Source organism: Mesoplodon mirus, assembly GCF_964341445.2.
Source record: "Mesoplodon mirus genome assembly, chromosome: 2".
Taxonomy (NCBI): Eukaryota; Metazoa; Chordata; class Mammalia; order Artiodactyla; family Ziphiidae; genus Mesoplodon; species Mesoplodon mirus.
The window spans coordinates 188,996,447-189,017,065 of record NC_138977.1 but is presented as its reverse complement, the minus strand read 5'-3'; the positions used below and the strand labels follow the sequence as shown (position 1 = coordinate 189,017,065).

Sequence of the window (20,619 nt, the reverse complement as noted above, 5' to 3'; positions counted from 1 at the left end):
TATTCATGTTCAGTGGCATTAATGTGAGACTTCTCTGATCTTACTATACCTTCCATACTGAAATTGTGGCTTTAGATGCATTACTGCCTATTTGACCCTTTCTTGCCTCAGGAAGCTTTTGCTCTGATGCTCCAAATAATTATTTAACTTCAAATGGCTACACTAAATTGCCTATTATGATTGGTATGGTTAGAGTGTTTACAGAGTGTGGGGCACACACCAGGGAAAATTGTAAATGATATTTATAAAAGAGATATGACTTCAAGTATTGTTTAATAGGTCAACATATACATATGAAAAATTTGAAAAACTTTCTATTGGACAATAAGGAAAATAGGCCCATGATTCTACATAATTTACAGAAGATCCCCACATTAACTATCACTCTTTGTAATTCAACCTTTCATTTAAAAAAATCATGATGGTATAGACAGCAACTGTATAAAACCGTTACCTGTAAAATCCTCTAATATAAATTTTTCCCATTTTTTATGAAAAGTAAAATTACATGCACCATAACAAGTTCCGTGAAGCTAGAGATGAAAAGTAATCTATGTTAATCAACAAGATACAAATGATTATTTAGTAAATTATTTCTTCTTTATTAAAATGAAAAACATTTCAAGGCCCCAAAAAACAGCTAAATGTTTAAATGATGTTATATGGTGAATTGAGAGTCTGTCCAAAAAGATATTTGGGAAGAACAATTTGTTGATACAAATGTGAGTGTAAATCTCTTTTTAAACTTTAAAGCCTACTGTTCAAAGTTTTATCTTGTGTGCATGATATAAATCCCATATGTTGTTTTCTCAGTGACAATAAAAAGGGCAGTTTATTAAAAACTGAAGTAAAAATTAAAATAACTAAAAAAATCAGTCACAGTTTTGTCATTGGTATATGGAGGTTGTTCCAGGGACCCATCCAAAGCTCCTCGTCATCTGACTGCGTGTGGTCACTATGGAAGTCCAGAACCTCCTTGATGTTCTTACCGTCAACCATGGATTCCTGTTCAACTGTGCTTATCAGCCTGTTCCCCAAAGGCTTCACTGTTGTACTGTCAGTCCCCACGTGGTAAGGGGCAAATGTAACCAGAGTTGGTCTTGTGTTCATTTTCTCAGTAGAAAATGGCCCCTTTGATAATGTGTTCAAGGGGACATTCTCCTCATGTGTCACTGCCAACTTGTCTAGTTTCTTAAAGTGCCTCCCCAGTTGAACAGGGGAAGTAACTTTTAAGTTATCGGTGAGGCAGGCACGGCGGGTTCTCACCACAGAGCCATTCTGTGCAATGTATATATTGCCATTGATATTACTGTGGATACTGGGATTGTGAAGACGGTTTCTCTGACATTCAGGAGCACTGTCTTCTCCAGCTGAGCTACTTTCATACTCTCGATCAACAACTAACTTTATCATTCTTTTTCTTGCCCACTGTCAAAATAAAAAAGCATGAATCATTATCAAAGGAATTAAAAGGGTAAAGATTACAATGTCTGCAAAATTCAAAACCTTTGACAGAAAGCTATCAAAAGTAACAACTCAAGAGGTAGAGGGAAGAGCCTTTTTATTAACATCAGTTTCTCTTCCACAAATTGTTCATTGGTTTGAGAGCTTAATAACTTCTGAAAAAAGTTGCTAGATTGGAAAGTAGACATTTCAGGAAGTACTTGTATTATTTTAGATCAAATTACTGCTATACTGTGAAAAAAAAGTATATTGGTTATATTTAAGAATCTGATCCATTCTTTGACAGTTGCTATACTTTTCAGGAAAGTTAAATTGAAAGGAAAACCCAGCATTATTAGTATATTCTGTTCATGCTAATACTTCCATTCCCAATATTTTAAAGATATTTTTAAACCCACAATATTGTAATTCTTAATTAATCCTCCATTATTAGCCAAACTTTTTGTATAATTTAATGCATTTATTCACGTGAAGCGTCCTGGTTTTCTGGATCATCCATTTAAATATATGTTAACTTAAAAGAAAATATCTTCCCATCCTGCACAATTTATTTTGTAATACACAAAACAGAAAACTAATGATTGTAAATTTTCCTTTAGTAAGCAACTGGAACACAATGGAAATTTTCACAAATTTATTTTTCTTTTACCAATCCACATTAGAAATGACAAGGTGCAGAGGTGAAAAACTACTTGGTTATTCTTAAAATAGTATTGCCATTTTTGGGATATGTAAAGTACCAACATGTTGCACTAAGTAAGCCATGATTTTGGATTTCCAGATACATATTTCAAAATTATTATGTTACCCAGAAAAAAAATTTATAACTGTTACAATTCAATTTTTTTCTAAATCCACTTTAATTCCTATCCACAACAGAAGGGAAATGGTAATAACTTTTATTTTTTAAAATTTGTATCATTTAACTTCTAATAGTTGAAACTGCAAGCTATAAACCTAATTGAACATATTCATGATATTTTTGATAATGTGTTTGCCATTTGAAATGTACATATATGCAAAAGGAGTCTTGTAGATATCTCATTTGTTACAGATTGTCCTAAGGATTTAAGATGATCCAAAACCACTATATATATAATATATATATATATATATATATATATATATATATATATATATTATATATATATATATTCATATAGTCCATTCCAGTAGTCAGAGCATCACTGGCAATACATAATGCCACACTGCATTAACAGAAATCACACTATGAAATATTAAATACTGAGTTACTGATTGCATGTCTTCTGAATTACTAATATAGGAAAGATCAGTCAGATTTACCCTAATATATTCTGATATACAAATATTTTTGGATAGCATATATATTCACTTCTCTGGCATGCTTCTAAATCTTAAGCCAGATAAGAATCATGATCAATTTCCTCCCCTTCAAGTGTTATTTCAGAGAACACACAGAAGGCACTGCACACAAGAGAACTCATCACTGCAAAACTTTCACCTACTGTGATCTCTTTTAAAGTGCTGTGTTGTAACCTTCTGAGCTTGCTCCTGGAGACTTCTTTTGGTTTGCCCGCTTGCTTGGGTCATACTCTGGCACCTGAAAGCCCCAAGGACCTCCAGACTGACTTTCACTACTACTGCTACTGCTACCCGATTCTGACTCCTCCTCACTTTCCACACCTCCTTCCACTGAAGCTGATTCTGCACTGCCCTCCTCAGTGATGTCTTGAGATTCGAGGTCTGTGAGCTCTTCCACAGGGGCCAGCTCACTTTCCTGTTCTTCTGCTGTGCGTTCCTCCTCTTCTTCCACGTTCCGTTCTTCTGGCTCTTCAGGTAGCTCCTCTTTTCTATCTTTGACTTCCTTGACCTCTTCAGCAATGGGCCTTCTTCTTGCAAGAAAAATGTTCTTCCTTGCCTTTTCTCCTTCTGACTCCGTGGATTCCGATTCTTCTGATTCAGGGGTAGAACTTTCTTCCTCCTCAGAGGGTGTCTCTGTCTCAGACTCTTCTGTCGTCTCAGACTCACTGAACTCGGATTCCTCTTCACTGTATTCAGTATAGTCGCTTGAGGATTCCTCCTCCGACTCTACTGTGCTTTCTGTAGCTTCCTCTTGGTCCAGTGTTAGTTTCAAATAATCTTTATCTTCTGCCTCAAGGCGTCTCTGCCACTCTTCATCCTCAAGGTCAATGATGCCTCTTCTATCAGCTAGTCCTCTAACTTTCTTAAAAATCATGGGGAATATCCTGGCTCTTTTCCACGTCGTATATGTTGGCTCAGCTGCTGGTGGCTTTTCAATAGTGACAACTACTTCTTCCTCCTCACTAGGCTCTCTAATTTCAACTTTTGGTTTTTTAACTTTCTTTTCCTTTTCCTGAAAATCACGAAAATGCAATTGAAGTGTCAGCTGGGGAATGATTATTATGTGACCGTGTCTCACACAAGTTAAGCAAGAGTGAATCTGCAGGCTGACAGCTTCATGCAAGTTATAAAACTGGTTTCATAGAACAATCACACAATTCCCTACTGTTTATCCCCACTGCATATAGGCAGAAGGTGTTCAAGGAAATGTAAATTATTTTATTTTAGCTTATACCTTATAATACCAAAATTTAATGCTTTCTCATTTTTTCTTATTCAAAATTTATTTTGCACCTTAGATCAAAGGAGAAAGAAAGAAATTAATCATTACCTCTTCCCTCTCCCATCCCTAGACTTTGATTAATAGTTTTATGTATTTGCTTAAACAAAATTTTAAGCAATCAGGAAATTATGATAGCTTATCTGAATAGCTAATGTAATATCTATTTTTAAAATTTTGAACAGGGTAAAACTACAGTGACATTAAAACTTTTTTCTTTAAAATTTTTGGATAAGTATTCCAAATAAATATTTCAGGCAAAGTATAAGAATTTGATATAGATGATTTATGGTAATTTAAACTTAAATGATGTAATTCCGTTAAGAATACTGGTGGTTTTATTTTTCTCTTATAATTAAAAGATTGATATTGCACTTTTTCATGATTTTTAGGTTTGCTAGACAATGTGGAAGCATTTTGTTTTGCAAAATACTTTTTAACATATTTGATTATAATATCTTTATGGAATAACATTTAGGATTTTATAAAATATAAATTTTATTGTGGCTTTATTCCAAGTGTTTAATGTTTTATAGAAATAAATAAACTTATATAAAAATAATTTCTTTCTATAGACAAGGCAATGGAATGGTTAGCGTTATTAAATTGTTCTATGGAAATCAACTACTAAATGAATAGGATTTCTGAAATTTTGAAATGTTTTGTAGCCTGCTATTCAAATAGAGCTAAAAATATTATTCTTGAAATATTAATATTCCATTAAAAATTACAGTAATTACCTCTTCCTCCTCATATTCCTCCTCAGCTTCGCCAACCACCTCACCATATTCCTCTTGTCCAGTTGGTGGTAACAAACGACGGCGACTTCCATATTGAGGCATTTCATACCTGTAACAGAAACTTACAACTTTAAGCAGTTCTTCATTTGATCTGTATAACCATGACTGATCTCTGTTTTCTTCTTTTTCTTCATCATTCAATCAACAGATATTTATATAGCACCTGTTGGGCTCCTTGTAAACTAGTTACAAAATCATAGAGAAAGAACTACAACCTGATGACCAATGACTTTTGCCATAATTGTACCCTGGAATAACAAGAAAAAGAGTTATTTCAGATTTAAGTTTTAGGAGAGACTAAAGAGAAAGGAATATTTTTCCTTGACTAACTGAAGAATTTAGGGCACCAAATTGGTTCTTTCTGAAAGTATGATAGCTTATTCAAAACATAAATTCTCTAAGTTTATAGTAAAAATCTGCTTCAAATGTGATCTGTAATGGTCTTTATTTTCCTCTGCTGTATGTTTAAAAAGCAGTTAACTTATGTGTGTAGAACTGACTTTCAAAATGTTTATTACCGGATTCTAAAGTATGTTTTCTTCTTCATTTCTCTTGGGCAAATCTTGAGGCTGATTGGTTAGATAAAATGTTAATTATCTCATATGAAAGAAATGGTGAATTCAGGAATTGAGCAAATATGTTTGACTTCTATTTCTCATTTAAATAATTTGAATAATTTTATTGCATTTTTCAAGTAGCCAATATCAATATAAACATAAAAACAGAATTCAACATAGAAATATGGTTAAACTTGATTAAAGCTAAACTAGATACATAACTCATTTTCAAAAATGAAACTGATGAAATGACACTCATAAGAATGCTAGTAATAATCATCATTTAATAACACCTTATTATTTATAAAAATATTAAGATACTGGATAAAAAATCTGAAGATGTACCCATGCTCATAACTGTAATAATCTTGTCCATATTCCTGGCCAGGATCAATTCCAGACTCCATGGATAACTCCTATTATTCAAAAAGAGAAATCGCATTTGAAAATAAATTCTTATCACATTTCAGCTCAATGTCAGATTTCCAGACCTAGTATTCGATGACTCAAAACACTGCTGTCAAAATAACTTTAATTGCAAATGTTAGTTAAACATATTCAAATATATATATATATATATATATATATATATAATACATATATATATAATACATATATATATATAGTTGTAACTCTTTTACACAAAATTAAGTTATGCTATTAGGACTGAGGAGGGGGAAAGTAAATTTTGTCTAATGGTAAACCTGTTAAAGATAACAGATAAGCATATCAAGCATATCATTTGTTCTTAGATAAATTTTAAAACTACCAATAGACAGTTAATATTTCAATCTATTTAACACATTACTAATAGACTTTAGCCTTGAAGAAAATTATAACATCTTCAGCACTGTTTCATCATCCTGATAACAATTTTCTAGTATCTAGAGCTCTCCCATTCATCAAATGCTATTCTTATGAAAGGATCTGAAAATAATCATTTATACATTAATAAAAAATGTGCTAATATGCGATATATCCCAAGGATATTTACATTTAAAACATACTGCTAATTCTGAATTTAATTTTTTTTAAAGAAATTTGTCAGACAATAGGCCCTTTCAAGGTTTCCAGTTCTAAGTTCCAGACAATATTGATTTTTGTCACTCTACACTTATGGTAAGATATTTTTCCTGAGACATACATATAGAACTAGCTTTAAATAACTATTAAATTCAATTTCACTGTATTTCCCTCTTTAACTCTATTTTAACGTTTAAATAAGTTGAACTGCCAAGGTTTAACCAAATTAATTTGCAATGAAGAAAAGGGAAGAAGGAAAACGTATAGGTATACATAGGAAAACCAGTGGATACTTATTTCTAAGATCATCTACTATTCATAAGAACTAATTTTGTTGATCCAGGTATAGTGTGAGTCAGGAAAAAAAGTCCTCTGTGGACACTAATATATCATTTTTTAAAAGTGTGGAAATTCACAGCCTGCATGATGGAAATGGACAATAGCCTTCACTTGTGCTTTGTTTGGCAAATATCATTTTAAAAAAGTGATTAGTTGCCCAAATGCTAATCAGAAAATGCTATTAAAGATCCGAGTTTTGATTTCTTTCAAAAAATAAAAAGATGGCAACACTGGGCTCATATTTTTACACATCATGAATTTAGTTGGTGGTACTACTCCTTAAAGCAATCATGTTTTCTCCTGGTTACTACTGTATTCTCAACCAGACTATTTTACATCTACATCCCCAGTCACAATAGGATGCCCCATATGCTCTTTTTTTTTACATTGATAAACTCTGTTCATTTACATCACTTCCCTAGATTTTTATAAGTTTGCAATTCCTCTACTAAATGTACTCTCTGATGAATTTGCAGTTACAAATACTTTGTGAATTAATTGCAAAGGAATCCAGTTTTGATGTTAAAAAGGATTCAGTTTACCCACAAGATTAACTAAAAGTAAAATATATATATATATAGATAGATAGATAGATAGATAGATATAGATAGATATAGATAGATAGATAGATAGATAAATAGATAGACCAGCAATACCATGTTGTGTCAGGACATGGAGCTCTCATATACTTCTGGAGGGATTATAAATTAGCAAAACCATTTGGGAAATGTTTGTGAATAATACCAAAGTCAAATATATGCATCTCTTTTCACAGAAATTCAATTTAGTTCAGTCTATGTGCCCAACATATATATGTAAAATTGTTCACCAAAATGCATCATTTGTAACAGCCCAAAACTGGAACTGATTCAAAAGTCCATGAGATAAGCACATTACTACATCATACAGAAGAGATGAATCTCCCCAACAGAATGATGAGCAAAGGAAGTCAGGTACAAAATGAAACATGATTCTATATTATTCTATTTATATAAACTTCAAAAACAGACAAACCAATCTGGCTGTTAGAAGCCAAGTAAAAAGTTTTCAATTAGCAGTAAATCACACTTTGGAAAAACCTCATTGGATACAATATTGCTGCTACTGAGAAGTAAATGGCTATATTTAGAAGGAACTCATGCCATTTGTGATGACAACATGAAATGAACCTTGAGGGCATTATGCTAAGTGAGACAAGCCAGACAGAGAAATACAAATACTGTATGGTATTACTTATATGTGGAATCTGAAAATAAAAAAACAAATTAAAAGCCAAACTCATAGAAACAGAGTAGAAAAGTGATTGCTGAGTAGAGGAAATAGGGAGAGGTTAGTGAAAGTGTCCAAATTTTCAGCTATAAGATGAACAAGGTCTGAGCGTCTAATATAAAACATGGTGACTACAGTTGGTAACACTGTACTGTATGACTGAAATTTGCTAAAAGGGTACAACTTAAATATTCTCACCAAAAAAATAAAAATTAAAAAAAAATAAATATGTGAGGAAGGATGTGTTAGTCTTTTCACAGTGTATACATACGTTAAATCACCACAATGGACACTTGAAATATCTTACAATTTAATTTGTCACTTATACCTCGATAAAGCTGAAATTAAATATATATATTAAATATTTATCCTGGGAAAAAAGAAGCTAGGTGAGTGGTTAGGGAAAGGAGAAATAATATCTGAGTGTTAACATGGAGGGGCTTCTGGAGAGCTAGTAGGGCATGAGCACGCTGTAAAAATTCATTTTGCTGCACTATATGATTTTATGTCTGCAGTTTTATTTCCAATAAAAATGTTTATTGTAGGAAAAGGTTTATTGTAGGAAGCTGATTCAGACCAATAAGAAATTGGGACAAAGTTAAAGTCTAAATTCGACTTATTCAAATTAAATACTTTAAAAAATACACGTTTCTTATTGGTAGGCTTAGACTTTTGAGGCATCCAAAACCCAGTGTAATTATACTGGTTTAAATGAAGCAAATAGGTCTCAGAAGTAATACTTAACTACTTGACCAATGCATGTTTTATCTAATACATAGGGAGACTGAACAAAGACTGCCAAATGATTTTGAAGTTGAAACCTAAATGTCCATGAATGGAAGAATGTATAAAGAAAATGTGGTATTATTCAGCCATCAAAAAAAAGAAGAAACTCTTGCCATATGCTACCACATGGATGAACCTTGAGAACACTGTGCTAAGTGAAATAAGCCCGTCACAGAAGGGCAAATGCTGCATGACTTCAGTTACATGTGGTATCTAAAATAGTCAATCTCAGAGAAGCAGAAAGTAAAATGATGGTTGCCAGGTGATGGGGAGAGGGGGAAATGTGGAGTTGCTATGTAACAGGTCTAAAGCTTCAAAAGCAAGATGAAAATGTTTAGAGATTGCTGTGCAGCATTCTGCTTATAGCTAACAATACTGTATTGTGAACTTAAAAATTTAAGAAGAAAGATCTCAAGTTATGTGTTCTTACAACAATTTAAAAAAAAACAAAGGTTTTGAAGTTGAATTCTAATAACTTTTAGCAATAATGAAAAATATTTAACATATTGCAACTGAGTGGGTTTCAGATTTGAAAAGAATCAATTTTCTTTACAGACACGTACTTTTTCTTTTTCTCTTAACAGTAAATGAAACTCAGCTCTTGCTAGCTACCATATATATCTGGCATCAAATGACTTTAAAAAATACAATAGAAGGATAGAGCAACTGGGAAAGAGCCCAGGAAACTCAATCATAGATTTAATCTGTCACTCTATAGTCTGTAGGGAGAGATAGGAGCTAGTAGAAGGGAATACTCTGAAGGGTTGGTCTTGGATACTTATACCACCCAGAAAAAAAGAAAATGGAGGAAGGACTTGGTGATCACTAAGCTCCTTAAGTCAGCCCGAAAAAAGAGTGTAATATTGGCCTTTTTTGCTGTTCCACACAGTCCCTGTTGCCATCCACTTAGCAGGTAAATCCTAGAGTTCAGAAAATCATGCTAAGTAGCTTACTAAAAGGTGCTTTTATGGGCAGATCAAATGCTTAATGTTGTTTTAAAAATTCATTTTAGCTGACCACACACACATAGAATTAACCTAGTATCTTATTGACCAAAGTATAAAAATTTATACTGATGCAAACAAAACAAGAAAAATAACTACCATTTACTAAATTTCTTCCCACTATGTTCCAGTTGCTGAGCTAGGAGCTTATATATTAAATTATTACTGCCAACATTCTATAAAAGATGAAATTGATGCTTAGGAGGATACATAGCTTGACTAAGGCCTTGCATCCAGTAACTGGCATTTGGATTTTAACTCTGAGTTACCAGATTCAACAGTTTATGAAGTCTCCATGGAAATTTTTGATAAAATGTATAAAAGTTGAGTATTCCTGTCACTCAACCTCTCGATGATTTGGGGGAGTAAATTCTAACCATAAAATGCCTGTCTTTAGCAACGTTAAGATTCTGTTGCTGAGAAATAGGAATAAAGGAATAATTTTTTTAAGTGGAGCTTAGAAAATACTAAATTTTTCAAAGTAAGGAGATATTTAAAATTAACTTTAATATATATGTTTTTTTATTTAGGAAGTATATATGAATAATAAATAAATAAATAAAAATGATATGCATTTATTATATAACTCCAAATATCTTTTTTCTTCTTGCAGAAGAAAATGTCCATAGACATCTTAAAATAGACATGTGCCCAAAGGCAGTATTTTGAATCCCATTTCAATGATCAAAGTCTGTTTATCACAACCCAATTTCTACCTTTGTTATTTCAGCACAGATGTCAGCGTTCTTTCTTCAGACTTTGCCTAACCTAAATCTGATCTCAAGAACAGTTCTGATGAATCTAGATTCGCTAAGATAACTGACAGATCAGGTTCATGACTCGCCTTCATTTAATGATTGCTTGTTTTTAATAGGAACAAAGGTCTTATTTATCTAATTCCCAGAGAATGAAGCTAAAAATTTGGAATTTCAGTCACCAGAAAACAGCAGAGAGGTGATTTGCTTGCTTATTTATTTGCTTATTTGTTTTAATTTAAAACCACCTCTTCTCTTCCTTGTAAAATTATGCCATACTGCCAGCCACCCACTCTGCCCACATGTTAGATGGGCCTCAAAGTCACATAAAGTATTGTCAAGACTCAGTGAAGGTTGAAAAGAAAAAGAAAATTGATACCTCTGGTTTAAGGAGAGAAGGCCTCAGCAGTTGTTGTTGCTGCCAAAGGAAAGTAAAATAGAAAAAGGTTTAGAAAATAATTCAGGTGGAAAAAGTAGATTATCATTGAAAAGAGAGGAAAAAAAGGCCACAGCTTAAAACTGATTACCTTGGGATATGATTTACTATTCATGTGATAGCTACTCACAGCATTAAATACTATTTTGACTATTAATGTTAGAACATAATTAATTAATGTGCTTTAATTTCATCATTGTTTTAACATCAAAGCTAATAACCTTAATAAATAAAAATCTATAAATAATTTTTTGGTTTAAGCTTCATATAGTACAAAGAGTCATTCATGGTTCTGAAGCACTTTAAGTATCACACAATTCTTTTTAGAAAATTCAACCTTGTTTTAAATTGCCCCTCTTTTTTTCTCCCTGGTCATATTATATATAATCAGGTTCATCAGGAAGAAGGGTAGGGCACACAAAATAATGATATGGTTGTAATATATTCATCATTATATTTAAGACATGCTCCCCAGTTTTCTTTTTACCAAAATGTGGATTGCTTGAACTCAAGCATTAAGCACGTTTTCAGAAATTCTTTTGTGATTAAAGAAATTGTCTTTCCTCAGTTTTTGGAGAGATCATTTCCCACTGCCCCCCATTTCACCCATATTTTTCAAAAAACACAGTCTCTATTGATCTGTTTCATGATAATTTATACTTTAACCAGATGAAAACAAGATACACAATTCAAATTTTGGCTTCTCAACTCTTGAGGGGAATAGTTATACAACATAAATCTTAAAGTAAGCATTGGGAAGGCAGGCAGAGAAGTTCAGGGAGATAATCCTTCCAATGAACCAACTGTTTGAAATGGCCAATAGAACAACTATTTAACTGAAGGGATAGATTTTCCATGATACAGATGTTAATGAGTTAGTGCAGTTAAGGTATTAACTTAAAGGGGTAGGAAGTTTTAGTTAGAGGTACTCTGATTCAATCTGTTAGCTGTTATAATTATTCCTGAAAATCAGTTTTTCTTAAATGCATTCATTTTGATTTCCAAAAAACCTAAGACGTATGAATTCTAAACTGTTAGCCAATTAGGTCATATGCTTATTTCATTCTCTTAACTGAAGAGCTGTATGCCAAACCATACTAACTTCTCAGTGATTCACTGATAACACCACTTACAGTATTATTCACCAAATACCATTGGCCAGAATGCCCAGTATCTTCTCTGTAGACTGAGAGTCATATTAACACAAAGAAAAGCCACAGCTTTCTAATAGTCTGACTTGTTTTTAACTCTTCAAAAGCTCAAGCTCAAACATGGTAGGAATGAGCCTTGGACTGATCAAAAAAAAAAAAAAAAGTATCTAAATTAGAAACAGTTTCTAGATTAGATTTATAGCCTTAGAAAAATAAATTTGGGGGAATGTCACAATATTGAGAGATAATAATTCAGGAAAAAATAAATTTATCTTTGAAAAGGTAGGCAGTTGATCTTTATTCACCCATTGAATAATAGACTTAAAACCCCCAAACAAAGAAGCAACAAATATACAAGAAAATAAGTAGCAAAGCATACTTATGTTTTGTTAAATGAAAATACCCTCATTTTGAAGGAATGTAAATCAGTCCTGCCTATAACATAAATATTGTCCTAATAAGCTTATAATGTAACATAACACCATAAAGCCCTTACCTCTGATGTATAACCTCTCCTGCAAGGCAGAAATGAAGAAATCAGTATTAAACATCTTGGATTTTCAGATTAAATAGAATTATAGATAAGGGTAACTTAAGAAAATCAGAGAAAAACTGAGAAGGTAAATTTTTCTAAAATGTCTCAGTGAGAAATATATTTTGTGTCAGTATCAAGACAGGAGAATCAAGGTTTCATGCCTGCATTATTAAAAATAATTATCACGCCAGACCCTTATTCCATATGAACACCAAACCATTCACAATCTATTTTATCTCAATGGTGTATAATAACATACTTTGACATATTTTGACTCTGTTATGATCAGTTGTATTAAAAATATTCTACATCATGTCTGTCCTAAACAAGTCTTGATACATGTAAGATACTCATTTTGGGGAAAAGATATGCTTCATACATGAAAAACATATTGGTACAGGACCAAAAAAAAGTATCTCCATGACTAGAACATATTCTTCCAAATGTTTGTAAGATTTTTTTGTTTGTGTCCATTTATTCTAAAAATAATAAATGCAAAATATTGACTAGCCTTTAAAGGTCAATTACATTATTAAACATGAAGTAAAAAAGTTTTTAGAGATATAATAGCCAAACATTCAATATTACCTAAAGATTTATAAAGTTAAATGGACAAGTAAGTGAAACAGTTGACTGTACTTGAGAGGAAAAAAAGCACGGAATCTTTTCAATGTTGAATGTCATTAATTATGAAGATTTTTCATTTATTATTCATTAAACACTTGACCTAAAGTATAAAACTGGTGCTTTTGACTATGCTATATGAAATTAACAAACAACTGCAATGAAGATTTATTATGAAGACTTTCTAAATTTCAGCAAAACTATCTGTAGAAAATTTATTTAAAATATTTCAAGGACTTTAAAAAATAAGTCTGCTTATTTGAATGCATCTTAAGTGGTTAAGGCATTGTTGATTGAAATGGCTGGAAATAATGGTAATATTATGCTTACACGCATATATTGCTATCAGCAATTTATTACAATAGTCCTCTCTTATCTGTGTTATCTCTATCTGCTACCTGTAGTCAACCATGGTCCAAAAACATTAAGTGGAAAGTTCTGGAAATAAAAAATTTGTAAGTTTTAAATTGCACTCAAATCTGAGTAGCATTATGAAACCTCACACCATCCTTCTCTGTCCCTCCCAGGATATGAGTAGGCCCTTTTTCCAGTATATCCATGCTGTATACACTACCCACCCATTAGTATAGGATAGAAAAGTATATATAGGGTTTGGTACTATCCGAGGTTTCAGGCATCCACTGGGGGTGTTGCAGGGTGCTTATATGGTTCTGCCAATAGGGGAATGATAATCCTAAAGCATTTAGAAGTTTATACATTTTCAGCTTTTACTCAATTTGTATCTTTTAGAGATATGTAGAGTTGAGAGCTCATACTTAGGTTTTAATAATGACTACTGAGTCACATATGTAATATAAAATATCCAATAAAACCTATATTTTATTTTCTAGGATATTTAAATTGCTTCTTTTCATTAGCAATATTTTCCATAATGTAGGAACTAAAATATCAATAGATGAACTATACTTTTTGTTGAACTATACTTTTTGAACCTTTTTGTTGCTTTTTATTTGGTTATTTGAATTGTTTGTCTTAGCTCAAAGGCAAAAAGTAACTCAGAAAAGGTAAACAACAGAATCAATATGAGTAGTTATCTGTCTGCTTTCAATTAACATGAATTCCTATTGATCCTTATAAAACCATTCATATGATATTGATACATCTTGTAATGTAGTTTATATCCAATGTGTATTAATTTTTCATTTTACACCATTTGTATTATTACTGTTTACTTTTAACAATAAGGATAATGTATGGTAACCTGTTTATGTCTTTTAATAAGATATCTAATAATTTCTTGTGCACTAATTGGATCATAATAAATGTAGAATGAAAAAAAGGCATTCTTTTTTTAGAGGTTGGTTGTCAGGTTATGGGGGCTTAGGAGCTGTGGAGAGAAATAATATTTTGGCTTGTATACTCAAAAGAATATTTTTAGGTCTCATGTAGAAGATATTCCAATTGACTTTTATGATGAAGGGAATCTCTAAGTATAATGTGTCAATAAAAGACTAGATTAAATATAAAACATGGCAATGGATGTTTCATTTGAAAAGTGTAAGATGCAAGAGGGAGGGGTATGTGGATATATGTATACGTATAGTTGATTCACTTTGTTATAAAGCAGAAACTAACACACCATTGTAAAGCAATTATACTCCAATAAAGATATTTAAAAAAAGAAAAAAAGAGTTCCCAGTCAAAAAAAGATACTAATAAAATTTTTAAATTATAAAAATGTTATAAAAAAGGACAAAGTAACAATTTAATAAGGCTAAACATACCTACATAAAATTGTTATTTGGATTTCTTATATTCCTTTGGTAATTATTTAGAGATTTCATTATCAAAGAATTCTAAGGAATTATCAAGAAATTTCTTTCACAATTCCAAGAGGTTGATACAAAATAGCATAAACACACACACACACACACACATGCACACTTGCACATTAAAGGCTTACACAGTTGTCAATAATACCTTGTCAGAGTCCGCCAAATAGCACAAGTTCTCATATGACCAGCTGCCAACAAAAACTCCAACTGAAGTTTTTCAGTGAAAGAGAGAAAAAAATCATGTTCAAGAACCCCAGGAAAAAAAAATTACTCTTGATTTGGATGAAAAGAATCTGAAGTAGAGGAACTAATGAAAATAATTAACTTTGCATTTTTTATTTGATACTGTTAATTGGGGATGCCAGATCAAATTCTTGAAGAAATGTCACATAATATGAGTCAAACAAAACCAATGAAATGATGCATTCATTGTAGGGCTCTGAATCTATATTAATATACTTACAAGGGCAATTATCAAGCAAGACTTTCCCTATATTTTGGAATTGTGTTTTTCTCTGTGCAGACATATCTTCCAAAATATTAAAGCTGAAGAGTATAATAAACAATTACACTTGTATTCAAAGTGGGGATTTCCAGTAAATAAAATTTATTCCATGTGTGAGATGGAAAAAACAAAGTAATTACTGGATGGTCCAGTGTAGCTTTCATTAGGACAGAAAGATGGTACTTAGCTGATGCCTTTAAGAATATAACAAGTTTAGCTCTAAGATGTAAGAACAACTACAACTACCGAAATTTCTACCTAGAGTATAATTTTTTTACTTTCTTTGCCTAAACCAAAGAGGAAAGACATATATAAAACTGGTGACAGTTCACCAGATATATTCTGCTTGATTTCTATTTGAAATTTTTATATTTCATTTACATGCTATAGGCTAAATTTGGATGATTTATCCATAGCAATTAAAAGTAACTAGGAGTAAAACTGATAATGCATTTTTCTAAATTTTAATACATAAGCACATTTTGTACTATTGATAAACTTAATGGAAATATAATTTTCAACAATGAAATAATAACTAAACTCACACTAGATAAAACTTTGTAGGCATTTACTTAACCTTTTGCTGAAACGGATGAGAATTTATTTATTAAACTGGAGATAAATATTATTTTTGAAGGAGAATCTTATGACAAAATTATAATTAAGGAGATGATATAATAATGTGAACAAGCAAAACCAAAGAGCACTTTAAACATTTGTGGGAACAATGAAATGTCTTACAGAAGTCAGCAACTCAAGATTTATTTCCATTATAAAGGGAAGAGAAAGCACAATGAGAAATAAATATAATAAGACAGCCATTGAAAAAAGTAAAAGATTTATCAAATGTTTAAGCATACTAGGAAGATAAAAGCAAGCCAGAGTAAAGGGTGTTCTTATAAGAAAACAGATGTCTACATCTTATAGCACCTGAGATTTATTTTGGAATATGATAATGTCTGTCATCTACATTTCTAGATACATAACATTTTACTTTGGTAGTATTTCTTCTTACCAAATACATAGGCTTCAAGGCAATAACAGAACATATGATACCATTTTTTAGCTTACTTGTAACAGTCTGCTGTTTTCCTGGAACACTCATATAAAACTATGATTAAAAAGTAAATGTAAAACTTAACATGATAAACAAGCCATTGGTTTAAGCTGGATATCTAACTTTCATGCCCATATATGCCCATTGAAAAATAGATTGAAATTACTTACTTTTTAAATAAATGTAGACAAATAATACTACTTCGTAGTTAAGAAAATTAAGGTAAATCTATAATATGAGTTAGTAATGGTGAGATTAATAATCTTTTAAATTAAAAATGAGGAAAAACCAGCATTGCATTGAGTTTCAAGTAAAAGAATGGAATCTTCTTTAATGTTCAAATTTGCCTCCACTTGAAGCTTATGATCAACAAAAGAGTTGTCCATTTAAAATCAGAAAAGCAACATTACAGTGAAGTAGACTGACTGTGAGTTTGTTTTTCAATTCCCTCAACAATATTGTGCAAATTCTCCTGGTTTTGTTCAGATGTCATTTCCATATTTGTTGTCTCTGAAGGGCAACTCATTTGAAGTTTTAAGAGGTGTGCTGGTGGACTATTGTTTTCTATTTGACGGTACATGTTAGCTACTGACTTTTCAAGTTCTGCTAAGTTTTTTATATGCTTGAGGATGCCTTTTGGTTCCCTTTGAGGATTTGCATTACACACTGTTGTTGATGTTGACAGCTGTATCACAGTGGACTTCATTTCCTTGGCTGGTGTCACACTGACAGTGTGTTTAATAGCTGGTGTAAACACACACTTCGTGGATGGAGCTGAAGTCGAAGGAGGCAGTGAAGAAGGAAGAGGAGGAGATTGTGGAGGAAGAGAGGAAAGTGGAGGTGGAGGAGAAGTAGAGGGAGGAGGAGGGGGAACAGATAGTGGAAGAAGTGGAGGAGGAGGATTACAAGGAGGGGAAGGAGGAAGACTAGAAAGAGCAAAAGGAGGAGGAGGATTACAAGGAGGGGAAGGAGGAAGACTAGAAAGAGCAAAAGGAGCAAGGATAAGAGGCACAGGAGGAGGAGGAGAGATTTTTAGTGGATGGGGAAGGTTTTCGAAAATGTCCCTTTTGGCTTCAAAAGTCATCATACAAGTGGGTGTCTCTCTGCTAAGGAGTGCGGAATTTAAAATGCAAGTCGTTGACGGAGAAAGTGCCAAGGAACAGTCAGCAGGAGAAACAACATTAGGTTCTGATTTGAGTTCCACAGGTCTTGAAACGGTTGGCAAAGTGGAGAATGAGAGGTGAGACCAAGGAGAGGAAAGTGAAGAGTCTGAAGACAGAGATTGCAACTCTTCTGTTCCTTGTATAATCAGTGATTCACTTTGCCTTATTTCCTCTTTTTCTGTTACATTTGTGTCTTCAGCTGTAAGCAAGGGACTAGTGTTACCTCTTTTGTTTGGATTGGTTCCAGTACTTTCATTTTCAGCTTCCTGCCTGTTGCTTTGCCTTTGCTTTAGAGCTATGGTTTCTGCCCTATTGGAAAGTTCCCACATTGGTCTCCTAGGTAAGCAGATTGGCCGATTCCACATCCTCTGAATCTTTTCTCTTGGGCCCCTCAGAAACTCATTCTTGGCTTGCGTTTTGGGTAAAAATGATTCTACAAAATTTGTTCTTAGTAAAAAGTCTGAATTTGTTGGTCTTTGATCTGTATATTCCTTGTAAATGGTATTGTGGGTATATAAGTCGTCATCATCAGACATCAGTGTGAATTCTCTTGCAGACTCGGGCCAGCGGTTCTTAACAGATCCATCTACATGAGTCTGCTTGTGAGCCTCAACAGTATTGGAAGAAAAGTGCTGATGTTTCCTGTCTTCTGAGACTGATTTATTTTCCCTGCTTTGTTGGAAATGGTAGAGAAGGAAAAGACTTGAAAGAAAAGAAGATAATGAAATGTAAGGAAACAGGTTGTGACACAGCTTTTATGAGAAAGATGTTTTTATGGTTCTCATTACTATTTCAAAATATAAAAGGCCAAATAACACTAATCTACTGAAGCAAGCCATTACTTTGATGTTTCTGTTCTCAAAAAGGCAGGGCAGGAAAAGCTAGAGAGCTGTGAACAGCATGAGAAATTTTCATTTTTTAAAAAATGTGTCAATCTGCACACTGATTTTTTTTTCTTTTTTTAGTTTCCATGTGAAGCGTCCATGACCACACATTATAGTTCTCTCGTGTATAAATCACAGTTCTCCAAATTGCAGACCAGCATGTTGGCTAGTGGTTTCATACCCTTTGCCTTGTTTAAGGATGCTCAGAACTGACTGTTTTGAGGAAAGGATCCTTAGCTGTATCTGATTCATACCTGTCCATTATCTCTCATTTTAGTAATTCTGTCCTGGAGCTAAAAGTACTCTCCTATTTGACATAAAGCTTGCAAGAGGATACAGAAAGAGCCCCTCAATTTTATGCTTAATAGTTTAAAAACACTATAAATATTACAAATAAGAAGAGGGGCTTCTGGTGTTTCTTTTGAACATGATATGGATCAAATTTCAGTCAAGACTCACTTTAATGAAAAGATATACTAATATAGCATAGTTTTGATATCACTGAAAGATTTGCTCAGACATGGTTACTGAGTCATAGTGGCTGTGCGTCATAGATAAAATTGGATAAGTCAAAGGGCACAAATAAGTGTCTCTAATGAAAGCATTGGGACCCTTTCCCCAGAAAGACTGGGGACTTGTGGTTTTAAATAGTTTGTCATTAGACTTTGCTCTCAAGCTCAGAGTAACAGATTTATTTTCGTTATTTAATATTTACCAACATAGTACAAATGAAATAAAAGGGAAATTTTTTGAAAAAAAATTAAAAGCCACATTGACACAAAGCCACATCCTAATAAAAATTAGGATGAGAGGTGAGACAATAAAATGATATATAAAGCCAAAGTTGTTGTCCGGAGCCTGTGCTCCGCAACGGGAGAGGCCACAGCAGTGAGAGGCCCGCGTACAGCAAAAAAAAAAAAAAAAAAAAAAAAAAAAAGCCAAAGTTGTTATTGTGGCATTTGGCAAAAATACAAACTGGAAGAGAAAATTCTTACAGGTGGTCAGGACCTCCTGAATAATTCAAAAAGTGGAGACAACTTGGATTAAACCAACAGCAATCACTTTTAAAACCTTAAAAAAGTAGTTTTTAAAAATCAGGGTTGACATTATATAGCAGTTTCTGTATAGATCTGTTCTTGGTTTTCTTTTTCTTGGAAAGAACTGTCTATACAACGATACCACATCATTTTTGATGGAAAGATATCCATAAATATTTTTAACAAATTAAAAAATAAGGAGAATTTTGAAACTCCTTTTGCTAGGCACAGGTACTATCTGTGGGAACACTTGTTTAAACTCATGCAATTTCAAGATATCAAGAGGGAATAAGGTATAGAAGATATAACTTTCTTTTTAAAAGTAAATGTACAGTAAAAGATGAAGATTACTGTATATAGTCTAAAACAGCAGTTAATCTATTCTGTTGCATCTTTTTTTTTTCTAATACCCTTGTATTAGAATGATATTATTTACTTACTTATGCCTATGTATCCACAGGTGAGAAAGAGAAAACATGTGATAGAAAAAAGAAGTTTTAACTATAGTTAAATTGAGATGATCATGAAAATATTAACAGGAACTTGCTTTAAACACTTAATATTCATATCCAAAAAAGAAAATGCATGTATATTTTCTTTGTATTTATTCATATGAATAATTTTAATAATGCTTTAGATAAAATCTTATGGCATTTATTTGGTTGTCTTATCACAAAAAAATTACACCTAGCTATCTATCTCCTATACACAGGTAAAATTCACCTCTATTAAACGTGGATGACTTCATTTCTAAAACAGAAATTTTAAATGAGATTCTAAGAATTGCTTCTATGTCCTAAGTGAAAAGTTA

At 32.5% G+C, this 20,619-nt stretch overlaps 1 protein-coding gene across 6 annotated transcripts in view; it reads right to left on the bottom strand.

Moving 5' to 3' along the window:
• Nucleotides 1-518: 518 nt before the first annotated feature.
• PCDH15 (protocadherin related 15) overlaps nucleotides 519-20,619 on the bottom strand; it is a gene marked incomplete at both ends in the record, with an annotated part of 722,972 nt that continues 702,871 nt past the window's right edge. For 2 of the 6 annotated variants that reach the window (XM_082633167.1, XM_082633166.1), the window contains 2 exons: nucleotides 519-1,428; nucleotides 4,828-4,936. In XM_082633167.1, the coding sequence (XP_082489293.1) occupies nucleotides 877-1,428; nucleotides 4,828-4,936 (661 nt within the window). Of the gene's footprint in view, nucleotides 1,429-2,722; nucleotides 3,821-4,827; nucleotides 4,937-5,789; nucleotides 5,861-10,999; nucleotides 11,039-12,703; nucleotides 12,723-20,619 lie in introns of those variants that run through there. The other 4 variants (XM_082633164.1, XM_082633163.1, XM_082633165.1 and 1 more) reach the window with 3 other exon arrangements.